At 45.3% G+C, this 24694-nt stretch overlaps 2 protein-coding genes across 5 annotated transcripts in view; one reads left to right on the top strand and one right to left on the bottom strand.

The window, feature by feature from the left end:
* The window catches only part of hspa12b (heat shock protein 12B), a 43727-nt gene extending 36810 nt beyond the window's left edge, over positions 1-6917 (top strand). For all 3 annotated transcript variants that reach the window (XM_036987226.1, XM_036987227.1, XM_036987225.1), the window contains 6 exons: positions 2888-2976; positions 3110-3279; positions 3500-3603; positions 3756-3946; positions 4983-5176; positions 5851-6917. In XM_036987226.1, the coding sequence (XP_036843121.1) occupies positions 2888-2976; positions 3110-3279; positions 3500-3603; positions 3756-3946; positions 4983-5176; positions 5851-6109 (1007 nt within the window). In that variant the 3' untranslated portion in view covers positions 6110-6917. The remainder of the gene's footprint in view (positions 1-2887; positions 2977-3109; positions 3280-3499; positions 3604-3755; positions 3947-4982; positions 5177-5850) is intronic.
* Positions 6918-10893: 3976 nt separating this feature from the next.
* cct7 (chaperonin containing TCP1, subunit 7 (eta)) lies at positions 10894-22753 on the bottom strand. 2 transcript variants are annotated; one of them, XM_036987233.1, is made up of 13 exons: positions 22608-22753; positions 18668-18821; positions 18423-18529; positions 17771-17949; positions 17516-17577; positions 17072-17181; positions 16428-16592; positions 15955-16032; positions 15587-15697; positions 15243-15340; positions 13812-13944; positions 13077-13283; positions 10894-11428 (listed from the first exon to the last, which is right to left on the bottom strand). In XM_036987233.1, the coding sequence occupies exons 1-13, from the start codon at positions 22611-22613 to the stop codon at positions 11201-11203; spliced, it is 1638 nt and encodes a 545-aa protein (XP_036843128.1). In that variant the 5' UTR covers positions 22614-22753; the 3' UTR covers positions 10894-11200. The 2 variants fall into 2 exon arrangements, with proteins under 2 accessions (XP_036843128.1, XP_036843129.1); XM_036987234.1 differs by lacking the exons at positions 18423-18529; positions 18668-18821; positions 22608-22753 and having other exon boundaries at positions 17516-17668; positions 17771-17909.
* Between the last annotated feature and the right edge of the window lie 1941 nt (positions 22754-24694).

The following is a 24694-nucleotide window of genomic DNA, read 5'->3' as shown; positions in this document are numbered from 1 at the left end:
ACCTCACCACCTTAGATACTTCACCACCTTAGATACCTCGCCTTAGATACCTCACCATAGATACCTCACCATAGATACCTCACCACCTTAGATACTTCACCACCTTAGATACCTCGCCTTAGATACCTCACCATAGATACCTCACCATAGATACTTCACCACCTTAGATACCTCACCACCTTAGATACCTCACCACCATAGATACCTCACCACCTTAGATACCTCACCACCTTAGATACCTCACCACCTTACATGGAACCCAATCCGACTGCACACGTGCGCCATCGTGCATAAATGTATTTTGTCCCCCCACACCAAATGCAATCACGACACGCAGGTTAAAATATCAAAACAAACTCTGAACTAATTATATTAATTTGGGGACAGGTCGAGAAGCATTAAACATTTTGGCAATTTAGCTAGCTAGCTTGCACTTGCTAGCTAATTTGTCCTATTTAGCTAGCTTGCTGTTGCTAGCTAATTTGTCCTGGGATATAAACATTGAGTTGTTATTTTACCTGAAATGCACAAGGCCCTCTACTCCACTAATTAATCCACACATAAAACGGTCAACCGAATCGTTTCTAGTCATCTCTCCTCCTTCCAGGCTTTTACTTCTCCGACTTTAAATTGTGATTGGCAACTTTCATAAATTAGGTGCATTACCGCCACCGACCTATTTAGTCTTTCAGTCACCCACGTGGGTATAACCAATGAGGAGATGGCACGTGGGTACCTGCTTCTATAAACCAATGAGGAGATGGGAGAGGCAGGACCTGTAGCGCAATCTGCGTCAGAAATAGAACTGACTTCTATTTTAGCCCTTGGCAACGCAGACTCGCGTTGGCACACGTGAGCAGTGTGGGTGCAATAATTGAATAATATAGATTTCTAAATTTAGATACCTCACCACCTTAGATACCTCAACCCCTTAGATACCTCACCCCCTTAGACACCTCACCCCCTTAGACACCTCACCCCCTTAGACACCTTACCACCTTAGATACCTCACCCCCTTAGACACCTTACCACCTTAGATACCTCACCCCTTTAGACACCTTACGACCTTAGATACCTCACCTTAGATACCTTACCTTATACAGTACCTAACTGATCAGAGAGCAGCCGCAGGGGACACTGAAGGAACTCTACAAGGCCTCAGGTAACAGATTAATTGTAGCTTAGACACCACCTCTTCACCTACCTACACACACCCACCTCTTCACCTACCTACACACACCTCTTCACCTACCTACACACACCTCTTCACCCACCTACACACACCTACCTACACACACCTACCTACACACACCTCTTCACCTACCTACGCCCACCTCTTCACCTACCTACGCCCACCTCTTCACCTACCTACGCCCACCTCTTCACCTACCTACGCCCACCTCTTCACCTACCTACACACACCTCCTCACCTACCTACACACACCTCTTCACCTATCTACACACACCTCTTCACCTACCTACAAATCAAATCAAATTTATTTATATAGCCCTTCGTACATCAGCTGATATCTCAAAGTGCTGTACAGAAACCCAGCCTAAAACCCCAAACAGCAAGCAATGCAGGTGTAGAAGCACGGTGGCTAGGAAAAACTCCCTAGAAAGGCCAAAACCTAGGAAGAAACCTAGAGAGGAACCAGGCTATGTGGGATGGCCAGTCCTCTTCTGGCTGTGCCGGGTGGAGATTATAACAGAACATGGCCAAGATGTTCAAATGTTCATAAATGACCAGCATGGTCGAATAATAATAAGGCAGAACAGTTGAAACTGGAGCAGCAGCACGGCCAGGTGGACTGGGGACAGCAAGGAGTCATCATGTCAGGTAGTCCTGGGGCATGGTCCTAGGGCTCAGGTCCTCCGAGAGAGAGAAAGAGAGAAGGAGAGAATTAGAGAACGCACACTTAGATTCACACAGGACACCGAATAGGACAGGAGAAGTACTCCAGATATAACAAACTGACCCTAGCCCCCTGACACATAAACTACTGCAGCATAAATACTGGAGGCTGAGACAGGAGGGGTCAGGAGACACTGTGGCCCCATACGAGGACTCCCCCGGACAGGGCCAAACAGGGCCAAACAGGAAGGATATAACCCCACATATATACACACACCTCTTCACCTCCCTACACCAACATGGCAGCGGTCAGGGGTGAATAGTCAGGGGTGTAGAGTCAGGGGTGAATAGTCAGGGGTGTATAGTCAGGGGTGTGTACTCAGGGGTGTATACTCAGGGGTGTATACTCAGGGGTGTATACTCAGGGGTGTATACTCAGGGGTGTAGAGTCAGGGTTGAATACTCAGGGGTGTATAGTCAGGGGTGTATATTCCTTAGTTGAATAGTCAGGTGTGTATAGTCAGGGGTGAATAGTCAGGGGTGTATACTCAGGGGTGTATACTCAGGGGTGTATAGTCAGGGGTGTACATTCCTTAGTTGAATAGTCAGGGGTGTATAGTCAGGGGTGTATAATCAGGGGTGTACATTCCTCAGTTGAATAGTCAGGGGTGTATAGTCAGGGGTGTATACTCACGGGTGTATAGTCAGGGGTGTACATTCAGGGGTGTACATTCAGGGGTGTATAGTCAGGGGTGTATAGTCAGGGGTGTATAGTCAGGGGTGTATAATCAGGGGTGTATAGTCAGGGGTGTATAGTCAGGGGTGTATAGTCAGGGGTGTATATTCCTTAGTTGAATAGTCAAGGGTGTATAATCAGGGGTGTATATTCATGGGTGTATAGTCAGGGGTGTATAGTCAGGGGTGTATAGTCAGGGGTGAGTACTCAGGGGTGAGTACTCAGGGGTGAATACTCAGGGGTGAATACTTTTTTACGAGACTCATACAATGCTTTTATTCATATGCTTATTTTAGGAGGTCCATACGGGGCGGTCGGCGTCGACCTAGCCTTTGAAGCCATGCTTTGTAAGATCTTCGGAGAGGACTTTATCGAGAGCTTCAAGGTAATTGCTAGAGCATAGAGCATGACGCTTGTAACGCCACGGTCGTGGGTTTGATTCCGGCTGGGGAGTCAAACCCACGATTGTAAATTGCTTTGGATAATAGCGTCTGATAAATATATCTATATTTTTTTAGGCGAAGCGTCCCGCTGCATGGGTCGACCTGACCATCGCGTTCGAGGCTCGTAAACGCACGGCCACGCCGGGGCGATCCAACGCCCTGAATATCTCTCTGCCCTTCTCCTTTATCGACTTCTACAAAAGATACAGAGGACAGAGTGTGGAGACTGCCCTGCGCAAGAGCAAGTATGTTGTGGGGAGAGAAAGGTTGTGTGTGTGTGTATTTGACCTCTCTCAGTGTGTGAGGATGAACAAAATAAAAAATAGTGTGTAACACCCTCTCGCTACATTAGTAAGAACATAGAAAAGTGGTCGCCTAATCCCCTGCATGTCTCTCTCTCTATTTATCCAGGCGAGTCAATTAAGAACGAATTCTTATTTACAATGTCTCTCTCTCTCTCTCTAGCATGAACATAGTGAAGTGGTCGTCTCAGGGAATGCTACGTCTCACTCCTGAAGCCATGAACGAACTGTTCCAACCCACCATTAACAACATCATCAAACACATTGGTGAGACACACACACACACACACACACACACACACACACTCTCTCTCTAACATTATTTGGTCTGACAATGTAGCATAAAGGGGCATGTTTTATATAAACCTCAACATTGACATGTTGGTCTCACCTCCCCTCTCATTCCTCTCTCCCTCCAGAGGAGTTGATGCAGAGACAGGAAGTGCAGGGTGTTCGCTTCCTGTTCCTGGTTGGGGGTTTCGCTGAGTCGCCCATGCTGCAGCGGGCTGCCCAGAATGCTTTGGGTCAAACGTGTCGCATCATCATCCCTCAGGATGTGGGTCTGACCATACTGAAAGGGGCTGTGTTGTTCGGACTGGACCCCACCGTGGTGAGAGCATATACACACAGACAAACGCTATGGTACACACACACCGTGGTATGCACACACATATCGTGGTACGCACACACACATCGTGGTACGCACACACACATCGTGGTACGCACAGTCACACCGTGGTACACAGTCACACCGTGGTGCGCACACACACACACAGTCTTGAATAACTGACATAGTGGGGGGACAAAATTCAGCCCCATTCAAAATTCTATATTCCCTAACCTTTAACCTTAATCCAAAAACCTAACTCTAAGCCTAACCCTAAACCTAACCCTAGCTCCTAACCCTAAACCTAACCCTAGCTCCTAACCCTAAACCTAACCCTAGCTCCTAACCCTAAACCTAACCCTAGCTCCTAACCCTAAAACTAACCCTAGCTCCTAACCCTAAACCTAACCCTAGCTCCTAACCCTAAAACTAACCCTAGCTCCTAACCCTAAACCTTAGCTCTTAACCCTAAACCTAACCCTAGCTTCTAACCATTAAACTAACCCTAGCTCCTAACCCTAAAACTAATCTTAGCTCCTAACCATAAACCCAATCCTAGCTCCTAACCATTAAACTAACCCTAGCTCCTAACCATTAAACTAACCCTAGCTCCTAAACCTTATTCTAACACTAATTCTAACCTTAACCCCCTAGTTGGTCAAATGTTTGTGGACTTCTGGTTTAACACCTCCACTCTCAACCCCACTGTGGTACGTATACACACTACTACCATGGGTGCATCTCAATTGTATTTCCTTATTGCCTTGATTCCTCTCTCCTCGTATCCTTCTCAAAAGGTTCCTCCACTCTGAACTTCTCCAATGGGTTGAGAAGGAGGTGAGGACAGAGGATGTGAGGAATCAAGGAAATACGATTGAGATTCACCTCCAGTTCTAAACATTTCCCCTGTTCCTCCCTCCAGGTGCTATGACGTCACCAACTATTCGAACCAATCGCCGCTCTCTCTCCTCTCCCCAGGAGACACACACACACACACTGTGGCACCCTGTTATAAACATTTCCCTTTACTCTCCTTCAGGTGCGTGTGCGTCGTTGCCCTCTGACCTACGGCGTTGGGGTTCTAAATCGCTTCGTGGAGGGTCGACACCCCCGGGACAAACTACTGGTCAAGGAAGGCCGTGATTGGTGCACCGACATCCTCGACAGATTCGTCTCCGTTGACCAATCAGTGGCTTTAGGCGAGGTCGTGAGGCGGAGCTACACACCGGCTAGGTCGGGTCACACACACACACACACACACTTACACACAGCAAAGTCGGGTTACATAAACACAGCAAGGTCGGGTCAGACACACACACAGTACGTACACACATAAACATGCACACGAACAGACACACACAGCATGGCTGGGAAGGGCTTAAGGGACCCAAGACTCTGCACCTCCCCACACACACACACAGTACCTACACACATAAACATGCACACAAACAGACACACACAGCATGGCTGGGAAGGGCTTAAGGGACCCAAGACTCTGCACCTCCCCACACACACACACACACACACACACACACACACACACAGTACCTACACACATAAACATGCACACGAACAGACACACACAGCATGGCTGGGAAAGGCTTAAGGGACCCAAGACTCTGCACCTCCCCACACACACACACACACACACACACACACACACACAGTACCTACACACATAAACATGCACACGAACAGACACACACAGCATGGGTGGGAAGGGCTTAAGGGACCCAAGACTCTGCACCTTCACACACACACACACAGTACCTACACACATAAACATGCACACAAACAGACACACACAGCATGGCTGGGAAAGGCTTAAGGGACCCAAGACTCTGCACCTCCACACACACACACACAAACTTAGAGAGAATCACCAAACCTTCTCCCTCTTTCTCCAGATCCGGCCAGAGGAAGATCATCATCAATATCTACTGCAGCGTCAGCGACGACGTTGTTTACATCAGCGACCCTGGAGTGAGGAAGTGTGGCGCGATCACTCTGGATCTACCGGAGGCGTTGCCGGGGACGGTTGCCGGGGCGGAAAGGAGAGAGATCCGAGCCACAATGCAGTTCGGAGACACAGAGATCAAAGTGACGGCGGTGGACATGGCGACCAATCAGACGGTCCGAGCCGCCATCGACTTCCTTTCAAATTGAGGAGACTGACCACAATGTCAAAGGGTAAAGAAGGAGAAAGTAGGAAATGGACCCACGAGGAATAACGTCAAAGATCCAGGATCAATTAAATGTTTTAACATTGAGTTATGGCACGATGTGACATTTTAAGTGACGACATGACCTTCGAACTGCTCAACATCACAATTCCTTTCTCACATCGAAAACAAAACATCTCAATCTGATCTAGGATCAGGTCCCTCTGGGAGTGACTGCTGCCTGAATATATTGGGCTTGTTGGAGACCACTGCCGAATCCTGACCAATCACCTTGAATCATAAATAACTACTCATGACTACTTGTAGATAAGTCAGTCAGCATTTACCCACTATGCATCACGGATCAAATCCTTGCTCTCGAACATTGCCATAGACTCTTGCCTGTATCTAGTTCCAGTGTCTCTGTCTTCAAGTCAACTGATAATAAAATAATAATACTAATGTCTTTGTTGTAGTGCCACCTTGTGGCCACTGGATTGAATGACCAACTGAACACGCCTTTTACTTTCTCTGTATGGAGAAATTAACTGAACTGTGGACTGGTTGTGACGAGGACTGACATGAATATGCTATGAATATATCTGAACCATTGATTGTATACACTAGTAATTTAGACCTTTTATATACAGTTTGCTTGAAGGAAATGTAGGCTTCCTGGAAAAACACCAAATAAGGTATGATCACAACAGTATTTAAGTTGTGTACAGTACATGCCAATATCCTGATGGGTCCTGTATTTTATACCCATATGAAATATTATCATTTTATGTATAAAGAACTATCTTAAGAAATAACCTGTTTATAGCTTGTTCATCGAAGATAACCATATTAACTGTCTGTTAAAGCTAGAATCCTATTTTGCTAGAATTCTTATTTTGCTAGAATTCTTATTTTGCTAGAATCCTATTTTGCTAGAATCCTATTTTGCTAGAATCCTATTTTGCTAGAATCCTATTTTGCTAGAATTCTTATTTTGCTAGAACTATTTTGCAAGAATTCTTATTTTGCTAGAACTATTTAGCTAGAATCCTTATTTAGCTAGAATCCTTATTTAGCTAGAATCCTTATTTAGCTAGAATCCTTATTTTGCTAGAATTCTTATTTTGCTAGAATCCTATTTTGCTAGAATCCTATTTTGCTAGAATCCTATTTTGCTAGAATCCTATTTTGCTAGAATTCTTATTTTGCTAGAACTATTTTGCAAGAATTCTTATTTTGCTAGAACTATTTAGCTAGAATCCTTATTTAGCTAGAATCCTTATTTAGCTAGAATCCTTATTTAGCTAGAATCCTTATTTTGCTAGAATTCTTATTTTGCTAGAATCCTATTTTGCTAGAATCCTTATTTCACCCATTTTTGTCAAAAGCTAAGGGTTGGGCTTGGGAAAATGTAAGGACTCAAAACCATAGACAGAGCTATGTATATAAGGACGGACCATCCATGATATCAAATGTAATAGTTAACCATGTTGAGGCTATACACTGTTTGCATTTACATTGTTAACAAACATTGAGTAAAAGAAGCTCATATTTGGGGTTCTGATGGCGTAAGGTAGCTGAACGAAAGCTCATGAGGCATATACAAATAGGACATAGTACAGGAAGTATTCACACACATTGATTTATTCCACATTTTGTTGTTACAAAGTGAGATTAAAATTGATTTGTTTTTTTTTTTGTGTCAATGATCTACACAAAATACTCTATAATGTCAGTGGGAAAAAAATATATTTGTACATATTTATTTTAAATATAACAAATCTTGATTAGATAAGTATTCAACCCCCTGAGTCAATGTTAGAATCACCTTCAGCAGCGATTACAGCTGAGTCTTTCTTGGTAAGTCTCAAGAGATTTACACACCTGGATTGTACAACATTTGCACATTATTCTTTTTACAAATCTTCAAGCTCCGTCAAGTTGGTTGTTATTCATTGTTAGACAGCCATTTTCAAGTCATGCCATACATTTTCAAGACAATTTAAGTCAAAACTGTGACTAGGCCACTCAGGATCATTCAACTCCTGTGTATATTTGGCCTTGTGTTTCAGGTTGTTGTCCTGCTGAAAGGTGAATTTGGCTGAAAGGTGAATTTGTCTCCCAGTGTGTGTTGGGAAGCAGACTGAACCAGTTTTTCCCATAACATGATGCAACCACGCCCACTCCTTTGGCTGAGAAGCAACCCCACACATGAATGGTCTCAGGATGCTTTACTGTTGGCATGACACAGGACTGATGGTAGCGCTCACCTTGTCTTCTCCGGACAAGCTTTTTTCCAGATGCCTCAAACAATCGGAAGGGGATTCAGAGAAAATGACTTTACCCCAGTCCTCACCAGTCCAATCCCTGTACCTTTTCCCTGTACCTTTTGCAGAATATCAGTCTGTCCCTGATGTTTTTCCTGGAGAGAAGTGGTTTCTTTGCTGCCCTTCTTGACACCAGGTCTTCGTCCAAATGTATTTGCCGCACTGATGCACTCACACCTGCCTGCTGCCATTCCTGAGCAAGCTCTGTACTGGTGGTGCCCCGATCCCGCAGCTGAATCATCTTCAGGAGACGGTCCTGGCGCTTGCTGGACTTTATTGGGTGCCCTGAAGCCTTCTTCACAACTATTGAACCGCTCTCCTTGAAGTTCTTGTTGAGCCGATAAATGGTTGATTTAGGTGCAATCTTACTGGCAGCAATATCTTTGCCTTCTCAACTTTTGGCCACGACTGTATGTGTGGGTACAGAGATACTCATTATTGCACAGACTCAGTCCATGCAATTTAAGCAATTGTTATGCTCATGAACAAAATTATAAATGAAACTTGCAACAATTTCATTTTTTACAGTTACAGTATATAAGGTACTGTCAATTGGAAATAAATTCATTAGGCCCTAATCTATGGATTTCACATGACTAGGAATATAGATATGCATCTGCTGGTCACAGCTACCTTAAAAAGGTTGGGGAGAGGCTCAGAAAACCAGTCAGTATCTGTTGTGACCCCCATTTGCCTCACGCAGTGTGACATCTCCTTCGCATAGAGTTGATCAGGCTGTTGATTGTTGTCCCACTCCTTTTCAATGGCTGTGAGAAGTTGCTAGATGTCGGCGGGAACTGGAACACGCTGTCGTACCTGTTGATCCAGAGCATCCCACACGTGCTCAATGGGCGACATGTCTGGTGAGGATGCAGGCCATGGAAGAACTGGGACATTCTCAGCTTCCAGGAATTGTGTACAGATCCTTGCAACATGGGGCCGAGCATTACCATGCTGAAACGTGAGTTGATGGCGGCGGAGGATGTGCTTCAGGATCTCATCCCGGTATCTCTGTGCATTCAAATTGCTATCGATAAAAGTGCAAATATGTTTGTCTGTAGCTTAACCCCACCATGGGACACTGTTCATGTTGACATCAGCAAATCTGCTCACCCACACACGTCTGCCCGGTAGTTGAAACCGGCATTCATCCGCGAAGAGCACACTTCTCCAGCGTGCCAGTGGCCATCGAAGGTGAGTCTTTAACCACTGAAGTTGGTTACGACCCTGGTGAGGACGACAAGCACAGATGAGCGTCCCTCATAGGTTTTGAGTTTAAGTCGAAATTCTTCAGTTGTGCAAACCCAGTTTCATCAGCTGTCCGGATGGCTGGTGTCTTGACGATCCTGCAGGTGAAGAAGCCGGATGTGGAAGTCCCTGGGCTGGTCATGAGGCCAGTTGGACATACTGTCAAATTCTCAAAAACGACATTGAGGCAGCTTATGGTAGAGAAATTAACATTCAATTCTCTGGCAAAAGCACAAGTGGACAATCCTGCAGTCAGCATGCCGCCTCAAACCATGCCACATCTGTGGCATTGTGTTGTGTGACGAACCTACACATTAGAGTGGCATTTTATTATCCAAGCAGAAGGTGCACCTGTGTAATGATCATGCTGTTTAAAATCAGCTTCTTGATATGCCACACCTGTCAGGTGGATTATCATCTTGGCCAAGGAGAAATGTTCACTAACAGGGATGTAAATAAATTGATAAATAAGCTTTTTGTGCGTATGGAACATATCTGGGATCTTTTATTTATTTATTTCCTCATGAAACCAACACTTTACATGCATTTATATTTTTGAGGCTTGCCAAAACAAAAAAGGGGTTGAATACGTATTGTTATGGCAACCACCAACCGCCATTGAAGGGCAGGTAAACACAATGCGCCAGGATTTCGACTAGTGAAGTCTTCTAGATCATCAAATCCAAGGTATTTTCAGCTAATATTCAAACACACACCCCTCTTCCTGCAACACACAGGAGACAGTAGTTGAGCTGTAGAATTATTGATTTTAATGGTCCAATAATAAATAGCAACAAAGCAACAAAAACATTGTCAACATCATCGACTAACTCAGTGCGTGTGACAGTTACAAGCATTACAAAAGATGGCACCCTTGACTCTGTCCTAGACAATGGCTGGGAGGGGGGGGGGGGGGGGGGGGGGGGGGGGGGGGGGGGGGGGGGGGGTTCTAAACACATGAATATGGTATTGTGGTGAGGCGGCTCAAGTATCCAACCATCCCAATGTGAAGCAATGTGAGACAAAGGGAATAAGAGTTGTGGTTAGTAGTTTGTAAGACACAGGCTGATGTTAGTCATGACAGGGGAATTGGTTTGGCCGACTAATGCATTAAGATGACTGGACAACATAGATGCCATCACTTACAAGGAGAGAAAAGGGAAATTGGACCAAATTCTACCACCATCCTAGCCAGAGCCCAGAGTACCACTACTACCGTTGCTGTTGCACCCCTCCTGTAAGAAGTGTTGGAGGCGACTGAAGTGAGACTAGACCAGAGCCATAGACATACATCGCTCAGTAAACTCCATTAGAATTTAGAGCCTCTAATAGAACCGCCATGTTGGTTCCAAACATTCCAAAGACTGTCACATTCCAATTAAAATGAACAGAATGTAATCTAGACTGCTGTTGTCATGGGAACATTTAGTAACAAAGTGGATGATTCTTTCCTATTTCACCTAGTTTGCCAGAATGTCGGTCTATGGCTCTGTAGGTTAGAGGTCAGGGTCCCCCCCCCCTTAGTGAGCATGGGGCCTGCCACGTCCCCGGCCTCTCCCGCCCCCTGGTGGCCCGTCTACGCTACTGCGCGGATTCTTGATGGTCTCGTCCACTGAGAGGATGAGGCAGGCGGCCTCGCTGGCGGCAGTCAGCGCGTTGATGCGCACGATGGAGGGTTCCCACACACACGCCAAGTAGTTATCAGCTATATCCTCATTGTTCACGTCTACACCGTACCACATACCACCCTAAGAGGAGAGGGGGAGAGAGAGGGAGAGAGAGGGGGGGGTTAGTGTGTGTGTGGATCTCTCATAGGGTTTGAGCAGTAAGCCTAATGAAGCAGACTATAGATGAAAAATCGGTGAAAAGTGGGTGCAGGTGCATCTGCGACAGCAGAAAATCTGATGCCTAGTGGTTTTTCAACAGCAAGGCTCAGATCAACACGGCAGCATCAACAGAGTTGTATAAATGTTAAAATAAACGTTTCTATATTCGTATATCACACTCAAACTGGAAACAATGTGGCTACAATTCATTGGTTACTGACAGGTCCCAAATATCACTTTTGAACACAGGATTTGTGTAAAGTTCACGCAGTCAACATGTAGCAGGTCGGACGGTTTTTATCCCCACAATCAGAGTTGAACATGAATTTCGTCCCAGTACGGGGACCTCCTGTGTCTACACACAAGAAAAATCATAGAATTCCATATAGAACCCCTATTAATTCAAAAAGGATCTGTGGGCCTAGTCGTAAAGATTTGTCATTAGGCTAATAAACTTTTAAAAGTTTATCTTCTAATGAGGCATAAGCAGTCATGTTATCAAACTACTTCAAATGTGGGATCCCTACGCAGGGATGACGAAACGACAAGAGGCCATGTTCATTTTAAAGCCTCTTTTTAGATATTTTTCTGCTTATAAATTGTGACATTTGGTAGACTATTTGTCTTCAATACCCTTCTGTCATTACTTGACGCTCGTCTAGAATACAAAAATAAAATAAAGCTTTGCTCACCAGAATATGGTCATATCGATAGAATGTTGAGTCACTGATCATTCTACATCGATAGAATGTTGATGATGCACTGATCAGGTCATATCGATAGAATGTTGATGAGTCACTGATCGTTCTACATCGATAGAATGTTGATGAGTCACTGATCGTTCTATATCGATAGAATGTTGATGATGCACTGATCAGGTCATATCGATAGAATGATCAGTGACTCATCAACATTCTATCTAGTTGACGGTCAAGTTCATTCATTATCGACTTGGCTCACAGAGTAAAGACCGGGAGGGACATCCAAATTATAGTTTGAACAGTTTTTAAAAAAAGACATGGAAAGCTGTGAAAACGATCCAACATGTTTTCTGATAGCATTTCAGTTGGGTCTTAGATGCATATTTTGTGTGGTTGAAAATGAAACTGTCACCTTTTATAGAAAAATAAATTGCATGTTTAGGCTACACAACAGGACCCTAAGTGACCAATCACATTCTCTCAAGATGTTGAAAGAAATATTCTTTCATATTTCTCCACTCCTGTCGGTCACTCATCTCTGGGTCGGCCAAGAGTTATCGTTCAACCACACCTCATTTGAGCGTATTCAACAAGTTGAAGTCTATCGGCTCATTCTTCATGCGGTAATGATCCAAGTAATAGGTTTCAAGAAAAATCCTCAAGTTTTCTAATTATTGTGACAGGCTCATGTTAACGTTACGCTGTTACCCCCCAATGTTGTTTTTAACTTACTTTCACCTCTACCCATAATGCAACACAATGAAAAGGTGACCAACGACCGTCAACATCTAGACTAAAGTGATCCGCTGCTGGAACGTGCCCACCTACCCACCTGTGTAGGCATGGTGTGTGTGTGTGTGTGTGTGTACCTGTGCGTGCTTGGCGCGCAGCTTGTTGAGTATGTTGGTGGCGTCGAAGCCTGCGTTGTCACACAGCTGTCTGGGGATAATCTCTAGAGCCTTAGCGTACGCTCCAATCAGCAGCTGCTGCTTGCCAGGAATGGTTCTGGAATAATCACGCAGGTACTTTGAGAGTTCCATCTCGATCGCACCTCCGCCAGCCACGATGGAGTCATTCTGGAGAGGAGAGGATGGAGGGAGAGGTCAGTGAATGGTTCTAGAATAATCACGCAGGTACTTTGAGAGTACCATCTCTACTGCACCAGCACCCCCTAGGATGGAGGAGAGGAGACGACAAGACGGAGGAAAGGAGACAATTTAGACTGTCGTTCTTATTTACAATGACGGCCTAGGAACAGTGGGTTAACTGCCTTGTTCAGGGGCAGAATGAGATTTTTACCGTGTCAGCTCAGGGATTCGTTACTGGCCCAACGCTCTAACTACTAGGCTACTGACTTCAATGACTGTTAGGGAACAGTGAAGCATACTGGATAGGAGGAAGCATTTAACGAGACAGATGCCGTGGGTTAGTTTAGGTACCCAGCACAAGCACTGATTAAATATCAGCTCACTGTAGAAGGATGGCATTGGTTTAAGTCAGAGTTTGGTAGAGGGAGCACTTGCCACAAAGACCATTTTTAGCTTTAGGATGTGCCCTCTATCCAACTCTATGGTTTAGGTCCAGTGGCCTGCGGGTCAACCTACCTTGATGGCTCTGCGTACGATCATGATGGCGTCGTGTAGAGAGCGTTCCGTCTCCTCCATGAACTGCTCGGCTCCGCCCCTCAGGATGATGGTACACGTATGGGAGCGAGGACAACCCTTGAAGAAGTTATACCTGGAAGAACGGGGCACGCATTTAAAAAAACAGACTAGAAAAATCACAATTTTAAACTAGGCTGGGTGAGATTCTCCCAATATTTGCTATACAATATTTTTTTAAGTGACACTGCCAGGCCAGTGAAATGTTCTACTAGCCAGGGCCCGGTTTCCTGATATCGATGGAACTTTAGGCTAACGAGTGTTTTAACACTGGCCTGCATCCTCTCTCCTAACACGCATTGTTACAAACCGGCCGAAGATGTATCACGAGCTTCCCAAAACGCGGCGCAGAAAGAACGGTTTGCCAAGTGCGTCGTTAGAGCACGTGTCGATAGGCCTAGGAGAAAGGCAGCGCTGTTTTCTCCATTCAAACATCAAAACGGGCCTCCTGAGGCGCAGCAGTCTCAGGCACTGCACCACAGTGCCTTGAGGCATCACTACAGACCTGGGTTCGATCTCAGGCTGTCATAACTGTCCGTCCCATAGAGTTGCGCACAATTGGTCCTGCGTCATCCGGGTTTGGCCGGGTGGGGGGGCTTACTTAGCTTATTGCGCTCTAGTGACTCCTTGTGGCAGGCACATAGGTGCAGCTGTCTTCCATGTTAAATGGGCGGGTGTTAAGGAGGGCGGGTGTTAAGGAGGGCGGGGCGGTTTTGCGGGTCTTGTTTTGGAGGACGCGTGACTCGACTGTCTCATCTCCCGAGCCCGTTGGGGAGTTGGAGCAATGAGACAAGATCAAACTGGGATATCATGAAATTGGAGAGAAGGGGCTGAAATATAAAATCCGTACCACTATTCCACAATACCGACGACCAGATCAAATCCTGGTGAAATTATCACCAATATGGCTGCAAATATTAAGCCAGATTATTTTAGCCCAAATGCTTAGCCTCCCTACAATAGGCCTAACGCACAAAATCATTGATTTGGCACTTCCTGAAATATATTGAGGCAAAAAATTAGACAGCTGGCAAAATATGAATTGAATTAAGGTGAAATTGATTTCAATGTATAGGTAGGTCTGTGTTGTCCACTGTAGGTCTCTCAAGACAGTCCTCTTGGTTTTCATTTGAAGCGTCATTTTATACTCTTCGCTTGTTTGGAAACTGTGTACTTGCAGTCATTTGCAGTCAACTGTGTACTTGCAGTCACAGAGACAAACATTTTTATTCTGTGTTTAGTGGAGATCTCCCGTAAAAAAAATGTCAAAATGTGCAAAAGAAGTTTTATCCAACAGCGCACTTAGCCGCTCTACAAATGTTCCCGAGGCAGTCGGCAAATAAACACACTGAAGTTCCTCCTAGGAGCTCATACCTCTCTCCTCCAACCTGCACCTCCTCAAAGACTTCACAGCGCCCCAGGACATCGTCTGTCATGGAGCCAACACTGGTCTGGATGGAGCCCCCGCAGGCCTGGAGGACACATTACACCGTAAGAAATACAGCCACACACACCACATTAGGAAAAAAAAAAGAGTTTGAAAAAGCACAAACCAATGGAAGATACCATTGATAAGAATTACACTTACGACCGTTGCTCTAAATTCAGACAAATTAACTTCTCAAATGAGAAACAAGACATTTTCCATGGCTTTGGAAGACTCAACTAATGAACACCACCCAGTTTTAATATCCATTTATCTGACTGCGGTCCCCTACCATCATTGTCCTCTTGAGGTCCTCCTCCTGAACACGTCCAGCACAAAACAGATCCCGGTCAGCAAAGTACTGTGTGGCCACGTCTCCAATGGGCAGCTTGGACAGGACCACCTTAAAAAAAAAAAGGAGCAACATGTCACATTTCAGACAACTTTTGATTTCGTCATGCTTTGAAAACAAAGATAAGTTGTGTTTTTTTGATAAGTTGAATAATTAATCCCCCCCCCCCCCAAAAAAAGTCTGCTAGCATGAAAGTTAACATCGTCTGACCTTAGTCTCCACTGCCAGCAAGCTAGCCTGTCGTAGTCACGGCAACCTTTTCAACCAGAGGACATGTAAACCAGGGAAAAGGTTGTCTAGCTATGTACCTTGGCTCCTGACTTGTAGATCTTCTCCAGCTTGTCATACAGGATGTTCCACTCTGCATCTACGATGGCCTGGTAGTCCTGGGGAGGAGACCCGAGGGGAAAAAGGTGCATAGACTTCACTCTCCCTCATTCATTTAAAAAGCATTGGTGTTGGGTAGTGTATTTCCTAAGGCTTAGTGAATAATACTCTTTATATTTCAGATGCATACAGGGACAGTGTGATTGAATGGGTACGCCATCTTTAGAGTCTGGCGGTAGTGCTTAGCCCAAGACCACAGATCACATACATCACTGGAGACGTGGGTACGAATCACGTCTCTCATACACACAAACAATATATATTTAAGCAGATCGAAATTGTCTTAGTTTAAATATGAATATAAGAATATATATTTTTAAAGTCACTAGTGATAATATAATAATGCTCCTTTATTGATTGTTAAAATTGATTAATTGACTGATCGATTACTAACCTCGACAGACTTGACGCGGACCTCTGCATTGTCCTTCTCGGCCTTCAGTTCCAGCTCGACATTGAGCAGAGCGATCTTGGGCTGGTCGTAACGTTTAGGCTGCATCTCAAACCCGGCGTAGGAGAACGTCTTCTTGAAGGCCACGCCAGCTACCAGGTGAGACTCCTGTAGAGGGAGGAGGGGTGGGAGAGTGGAGGGGAGTAAAATGAGTCTCCTGTAGAGGGAGAGAGACTGCAATAGGTGGTGGAATAAATTAAACACTTTGAAAGGATCCAGACCACATGGTAGTGCACCAGACAGGACGCTGGGTTGTACCGCGTTTACCCCCGGGACAGGACGCTGGGCTGTACCGCGTTTACCCCCGGGACAGGAGTAGACAATTTAAAAAAAAAACTGGAAGACCAGGTGTCTTTAATGTAGGCAATCACTAATCAATTAGCTCAGTTGGTCAGGTGAGGTGTCTAGTTGGAACAAAGAGTAGTTTACCCTGCTTTAGGACCTATAATGAGGTCCCAGCCCGACACCCCAAGACGGAGTAGAGCCACTTTAGTATATTGAGATTCAGCACTGTAGTCTCATCTCACTAAAACGACACACACCGTCGTCCCTCTCTCACACCCAGCCCTAAGGTGCTAGTCTTTTACCTCCAGGGCTCCTCCCTGCACCTTCTTGATCCCGATCATCTTGAGAGGCAGCAGCTCATCGAGCATCATGACAGCCTCCACCACCATCTCACTGAAGAACTCCTTCTGACCTGGGGTTGAATTACAACATTAATACAAGTTGTAGACTACAACCGTAACACTAACGCTAGAATACCAGTACTCTCTGAGAAACTACCAGTCGTTAGGGTTGCATTATTTTGGCAACTTTACAACAACAAAAAATCCCGGGTTGGAAAATTCCCAGAATCAAGAAGGAATAAGCAGGAAATCCAGAATGGTTCAACCAAGATAACAAGTAAAAACAAAAAAAAAGGGGGAATTTTAGTAACAAATGCCGTAGATGAATTAATTGTAAGTCAATTGCAAAGCTAATTCCATCAACTTATGATTCTGTTGTTCAATAAAATAAAAATAATAACTGACCTGCGATCAGCTTGGAGTTCATGGCTGTGGCGGCACACTTCACCAAGAGTTCCCTCTGTTCTCTAGAGGGGGGAGGGAGATAGAAGAGGGGGTGTAGACAGTGATCAGCTTGGAGTTCATGGCCGTGGTGGCACCAAGAGCCCCCTCTGTTCTCTAGAGGAAGACCAGGGTTCAATCTGAAGTCCAACAGAAACATCTTCCTCTTTATTCCATCCCCTTTGAAAGATCACACACACACACACACACACAACTCACTTCTTGTCATCCTTCTTGACGGTGACAGAGATCTCTCGAATCTTCTTGACGGCCAGGTGCGTAGCGCTGCGGAAGGCTCTGATGATGGTCTGGGGGTGGAGACCCTCCTCCACGTACGGCTTCAACTGCTTCAGGAACTCTGCTGCCAACAGGGTTACAGACGTGGTACCGTCGCCCACCTGGACAGAGAATAGAAAACAATGAATACAAATGGAGAGGGAACAGACTAACACTAGAACGAGAGGAGCCAGGTGGGGTGGGGTGGGGGGGCTAGAGGAGCCAGGTGGGGAGGAGTCAGGTGGGGGGGGGGGGGCTAGAGGAGTCAGTGGGAGGGGGGGCTAGAGGAGTCAGTGGGAGGGGGGGGGGGGCTAGAGGAGTCAGTGGGAGGGGGGGCTAGAGGAGTCAGGTGGGGAGGAGTCAGGTGGGGGGGGGGGGGGGGGGGCTAGAGGAGTCAGTGGGAGGGGGGGGCTAGAGGAGTCAGTGGGAGGGGGGGGCTAGAGGAGTCAGTGGGAGGGGGGGCTAGAGGAGTCAGTGGGAGGGGGGGCTAGAGGAGTCAGTGGGAGGGGGGGCTAGAGGAGTCAGTGGGAGGGGGGGGCTAGAGGAGTCAGTACTAACGCTTTCACAGATGGACTCAAACAAGAGACACACAGACCTCGGCATCCTGGGAGCGTGCAATGTCCACCAGGGTCTTGGCAGCAGGGTGAACCACATCCAGCAGCTTCAGGATGGTCGCCCCATCGTTGGAGATGGTGGCTTTACCTGAGGGAGACATCCCCCCCACACACACAGCTTCAGTATCACTGCAAAACAAGTGTCCAACTACTGCAGGCCAGGCTTCCCTCCCCCACAAAATGACACACCATGTTCCCCCCACTCTGACATCTCCATCCCTCTCACCTCTGCCATCCACCATGAGTTTGTCCATGCCGCGAGGCCCAAGTGTGGTGCGGACGGCCTCAGCGATGACCTGGCAGGCATTGATGTTGCTGATCAGCTGAGGGACGCCCTGAGACGTATCTGTCCCCTCCTTAAGCAGGATAACCGGTGTGGGCTACAGGGAGAGGAGGGAAAGAAAGAATTGAGAGATGAGCAAGACATCCTTCAGCAAGATGGCTGAGACATGACGGTCACTATGCAGACAAGTTGGGCCCTGGCTAAGAGTGGGAAGGAAAACACGGACGGAATCACAGAATTTGGTAATAAAAATAGAATCAACTGTAAACGAAGAGTGTTGCATAATTTTCTATATTTTGGCTGAAATTTATTTTTAAAAATGGGGGGGGGGGGGGGGAATGGGAAAAGCCGGACTCTTACGTCATCTCACAACTTGGCTGTTACTTTGAGAAACATGTCGAATAGGTCGTCAAGAGGGCCAAGTCGTGTATGAGGCAAAGTGCCACTTGAATAACAAGAAATTCTAGTCAAATGTTTACAGCTAAGTCGACACTAACCCCTAAATTCAGAGCAGAGCGATACCCAAAGAACTGAGTCAGGCAACAAGCTGTTTTGCACATTCTGTCAACATGCTATTGATTGGACCCATAAAAACACATTTGATGACCACTTAATGTCTAAAGCCCATGTGAAGAAGAAAGAAAAGCACCGTTAGCCAGAGCATGCCTCTTCAAACGACCATTACTAACGCACGGGCATTAGCAGATTCAAGACGAGAATTTATTTAGGACTTTGTGGCTGTGTGCGCCAAGTCTGACACCCCCCCCCCCCCCCCCCCCCCCCCCCCCCCCCCCCCCTTAGAAAAGCTAAGAAAGCTACGGCCGTTTGAAGCATTTCAACTCCTACTAGCACACAGCTAGGCTCACTTTGACCTCAAACCCATCTTGCGACTGCATGATTGAAAGACTGTAGGCCTGCATTGACAGGCACGAGCAATAATTATACTCCAATGAGCGCTACAGAGATCGGGAGGCCAGTGCGTAACACATCGCATCAGGACACTGACACAATTCTGATCGGCGTAACTTAAATTTTTTTGATAATGATTTGATTTTACTTGCCCCGGGAAAGCAGAAAAGTGTTAACGTCGAGCCCTGTAAACACACCCAAACTAGGCCCATCTGAAATATGATCAATGAACTCACCAACTCACCTGCCTATTGTAGCAGATTGCTAAACTGAACTTTATATGGATAATTATGTAGGTATGGTAGGCTAGCGCCCCCCCCCCCCACAACACACGCAGCTTCCTGTTCTGAAGCACAGATTGCTTCAGTTTCACAGATTCAGCTTCAGTTTACAGTAACCTGCACGCTAGGTATGATATTTCATATGCTCCTTTGTAAAACAGTTTAATTTAAATAATGTCTTCTCAGAATCACTGTCACGTGGTTACATTTTATCTAAATGAAACTGACAAATCTAAAAGTTACTTCTATTGTCAACCATGTAAAAAAAAAAAAATTGCCTACATAAAGCCAACAAATAAAAACCATTGCAGGTAGAAAACACCCTCAAAAATAAATATCCTATAAATTACATTGTTGCAAACAAGCCATGCCTAGCCAAACTTGAAACATTAACAACTTAAGTCCAGCCCTAGCACTTGCAAACATTAACCACCAAGTCCAGCACTTGCAAACATGTATCAACTACTCTGGGGCCTCAGTCTCTGTGTCAGTGAGCCCCCGGACAGACAGCTTTATTTGGATAAGAAGTAAAAATCAGGTATTTTATTACGTTTCCACTGGATCAGTGCATGACATGTTTCCCTTTCACAACAAGGGTTGGGGGTTATAGAAATAAATAACTCAGATAGGCCTACACTGAGGAACTATTGTAATTCCCAAGGGATGTAAAAACACACTTTGTTTACTCGCTATTTGAGGTTAAGAAAAAATTACTTTGAGAAGCGCCACAGCTCATTAGAGGTGGCAAGCTAAGATCATCAGAAACACCAAACAGACAACAAACCTCGTGAAATACTGTTTCTGATGTAAGGATGATCGTCCACAACCTTCTAAGGTAAAAGCATCCTGAAACAGCGTTTACATTTATTTCAGATGGCTGCCCGTCTTTACGTTTATGAGCTAATGATCGAATGCCGGTTTTGCTAAACATATCTTGTAGAAAGAGTATCCCAGCAGGCTATTGGCGTGCTCTTTTTTCTTTTTTCTCCAAGTTATATTGCGATTCTAAAACGTTTTATATTTTCTGCCTGGATTCATAGTCTCTCCCCTTTTAAACTGTCCTAATTAACCAATGTGTATAAATAACCTCCAGATGATCAGGGAGAATCAGTCGGAGAGAATAAGCTTGAGCAAAGCAAGGTGTAGAATCACTAATCTACAAATAGTATTCCCTGCCATATAATAACCCTTTGTTAAATTAAGATTTGCTTTCCCCCCCAGCAAACAATCAAGTGCATCCAGATATTGAATGATTGGAGACGCTTGTGTCAATTAAAATTTCCTAGGATTTTCTTCCTGCAGCAAAGCCAGCGGAAGGCTGGAAATACCGGTGAAAAAAAAGGCCCAGCCCTAGCCATTCAATATCGCCAGTGCGTAATAAAATGCCCACGGTAAGAATCAAATAGGCTGCACGATATAAAACTACTGTAAAGTTACTACTTCCAAACTGAGCTGCAATGACTGAGCACAGATCAACATGTAGCTAATCTGTTTAGCCAACGGGTACGGTGGTTCCTCGCTATCTAACTAAAACTATGGCTAACGTTAGCTGCGTTTCTTGCTACCAAACACCTCCCATTGAATAGTGAGTAGCTAAGAGGGGGATTGATTAATCTCGCCCGGGCCCCCGTGTTCTGCACCGCCTTGCCCACAAAAGTGCCGTAATTAAGCATGTGTAGTAATGAGTAGGGTTTATTTTAACGCTTTAGCCAGCTGCCTCCCGAATGAACTTGTTATACATTCTAATATGTATTATGTAAAAGGTCCGTTTCTGGACGATGAAGCATCCTGCATTGTCAAAATGACCGAGAGGCGCAGATTGTTTCATTTGATTAAGGCCAAGCAAGGGCGCTCCCTTCTCCCCACTTTTGCTCCATAACGTGACGGGCTTTACATCGGTTCAACGTAAAATAGCGTATTCAGGGTCTAAGGGGCTAGCCTTCGTATATTTGTCAATAACAGACCATCAAAACATGCTTAAATGGGCCCACGTGGGAAATATAACCCGCTAACTAGCTTAGCATAGCAGGAAAGTTCTCGACTGTTCTGACCATCTGATGCGCCACAACGCCGTCAAGACCGCCAGCCACTCCTCACTAGCTACTACTGTGGTTAGTGAGGTTATTTATTTTGCATTTCAATTAACCCGTTTATCCTAACCCGCTGCGTAAATTCTACCCTATTACGAGAATTCAAACCTGGCGTTAAATTTAACAAAAAAAAACGGGATCCTTCAAACCGTGACCGATAACCACACCTAGCCAGCTAGCAACGTTAGCACAAGTTGACAAAGCCCGTGCGTAGCTATTTTACCTAACAAACCAGACGCGATGACTACTACGAAAAAATATACATGGGTTTACACTTAACTATAAACCCCTATGTCAGCATATTACTAATGTACATAGCTAACCCTCACCCCAAAAATTGTATGAACTAACCGTACAGGACCGTCACTAGCTAAGGAGCTAACTGGTAACCGGTATGCCCATTGGATGCGAGGTGACGCTACTTGTTAGCATCGTGATAACGGTGGACTTTATAACGTATTTTATTTGAAAGATAATGCGTCAATCTGGATAGAAAGAGCATACATTTTACAATACATGTAATTTGGTAACACATATACAGGGATAATGTGACGGATGCGGGTGGATTTTGTCTGAATGAGCGAAGCATGAACGGCTACTCACCATCATCTTTACAATTCTTTAGAGAGAAACGGCACCGGTGTTCTATCCCACAATGCAGTTCGACTATGAGCTTCTCTTCCTGTTTAAGATTTATCTATTTTTAGCAGGGGTAACTTTGTACTTGTCACGCTTCAAAATTGGAACACGATTCAATTGATCTTATTTTGACGTTGACGAATTGTATATTTCCAATCCCAATTCAATAACATTATTTGCAATTTCTCTTGATATCGGCATTATCATGTTGAGTACACGCTGTCACATCAGTCCCAAGCCGTTGCAGGTAGTTCATGAGTCGACTGTTAAAAATGTAATGTCTTTCAATGCAGTTCATACAAGAAATGATCATCCTAGAACATCATATACAAAATAATGATACTTTTCCCCTTTCAACTGTGCTATTACTAATTGTAGCTGTTTCCACACATGCAGTTTCTGCACATCTGTTTCCATTATCTCTACTCTGTACCTAGTAGAACTTTGGGCAGCAGTGGAGGGGTTCCTCGATGTCCACATTACTGAGGACTTAACGTGGACCTCTCACACCAGCACAGTCGTGAAGAAGGCACGGCATTGCCTCTTCTCCCTCAGAAGGCTGAAACTATTTGGGATGGCCACTCGGATCCTTAGGAACTTCTACAGCTGCACCATCGAGAGCATCCTGACTGGTTGTATCACTATATGGTAAGGAAACTGCACCGCCCTCGACCGGAAGAGCCTACAGCGGGTGGTGCGGACGGCCCAGCGCATCACTGGGGATGAGCTCCCAGCCATACAGGACATACATGCCAGGCGGTGTCTGAGAAAAGCCTGAAAAACTCCAGCCACCTGAGATATGGACTGTTCTCCGCGCTACCGTCCGGCAGACCGTACCAGTGCATCAATGCTCAGACCAACAGACTCCTAAACAGCTTCTATCCCCTGGCCATAATACTGTTAAATGGCTGACAACTACTGCTCCACCTTACACCTACACTGCTGCTAAAATTAGTATTGATTACACTGTCGTTCATTGATTATTGCCTTTACCATTAGTATCTATTTATCCTGCTACTATTCACTGTTAGTCCTGTTTACATGTACATCTATCTATAGTGCCTTCAGAATGTTGTTTTACAGCCTGCATTTTAAATGTATTAACACATTAACCCATCATGTCAATCGTGCATAAATTAATTTTGTCCCCCCACACCAAACGTGATCACGACACGCAGGTTAAAATATCAAAACAAACTCTGAACCAATTACATTAATTTGGGGACAGGTCGAAAAGCATTAAACATTTATGGCAATTTAGCTAGCTAGCTTGCACTTGCTAGCTAATTTGTCCTATTTAGCTAGCTTGCTGTTGCTATCTAATTTGTCCTGCGATATAAACATTGAGTTGTTATTTTACCTGAAATGCACAAGTCATCTAGTCATCTCTCCTTCTAGTCATCTCTCCTCCCAGGCTTTTTCTTCTATGAACTTATATAGCGATTGGCACCTATACTTTCATAGTATTACCACGACGACCGACAGCTCAGTTTGTCTTTCAATCACCCACGTGGGTATAACCAATGAGATGTCACGTGGGTATCTACTTCTATAAGCCAATGAGGGTATGGGAGAGGCAGGACTTGCAGCGTGATCTGCGTCACAAATAGAACTGACTTCTATTTTATCCGTTGGCAACGCAGACGCTCGCTGACAACACGATGGTGGTAGGCCTGATCACCAACAACGATGAGACAGCCTATAGGGAGGACGTCAGTGACCTGGCAGTGTGGTGCCAGGACAAAAAACCTCTCCCTCAATGTCACCAAGTTAAAAGAGCTGATCATGGACTACAGGAAATGGAGGGTCAAGCACACCCCAATCCACCTTGACGGGGCTCTAGTGAAGCGGGTCGAGAGCTTCATGTTCAGCTGCACCATTGAGAGCATATTGACTGGCTGAATCACCGCTTGGTATGGCAACTGATTGGCATCCGACCGCAAGGCGCTACAGAGGGTAGTGCGTACGGCCCAGTACATCACTGGGGCTGAGGTCACTGACGTCCAGGACCTCTATACCAGGCGGTGTCAGAAGAAGGCTCTAAAAATTGT

Source organism: Oncorhynchus mykiss, chromosome 9 (assembly GCF_013265735.2).
Source record: "Oncorhynchus mykiss isolate Arlee chromosome 9, USDA_OmykA_1.1, whole genome shotgun sequence".
In the NCBI taxonomy this organism is placed as follows: Eukaryota; Metazoa; Chordata; class Actinopteri; order Salmoniformes; family Salmonidae; genus Oncorhynchus; species Oncorhynchus mykiss.
Note: the sequence above shows the minus strand (reverse complement) of the source record. Positions and strands in the feature narration are given on the sequence as shown.

Coding starts and splice junctions, on each gene's coding strand:
- cct7 (XM_036987233.1), bottom strand. Junction 17,578..17,770: donor GTCAAGAAGGATGACAAGAA/GTGAGTTGTGTG, acceptor TCCCCCCTCTAG/AGAACAGAGGGAACTCTTGG. Junction 13,945..15,242: donor GTGCAGGTTGGAGGAGAGAG/GTATGAGCTCCT, acceptor CCGTTCTTCCAG/GTATAACTTCTTCAAGGGTT.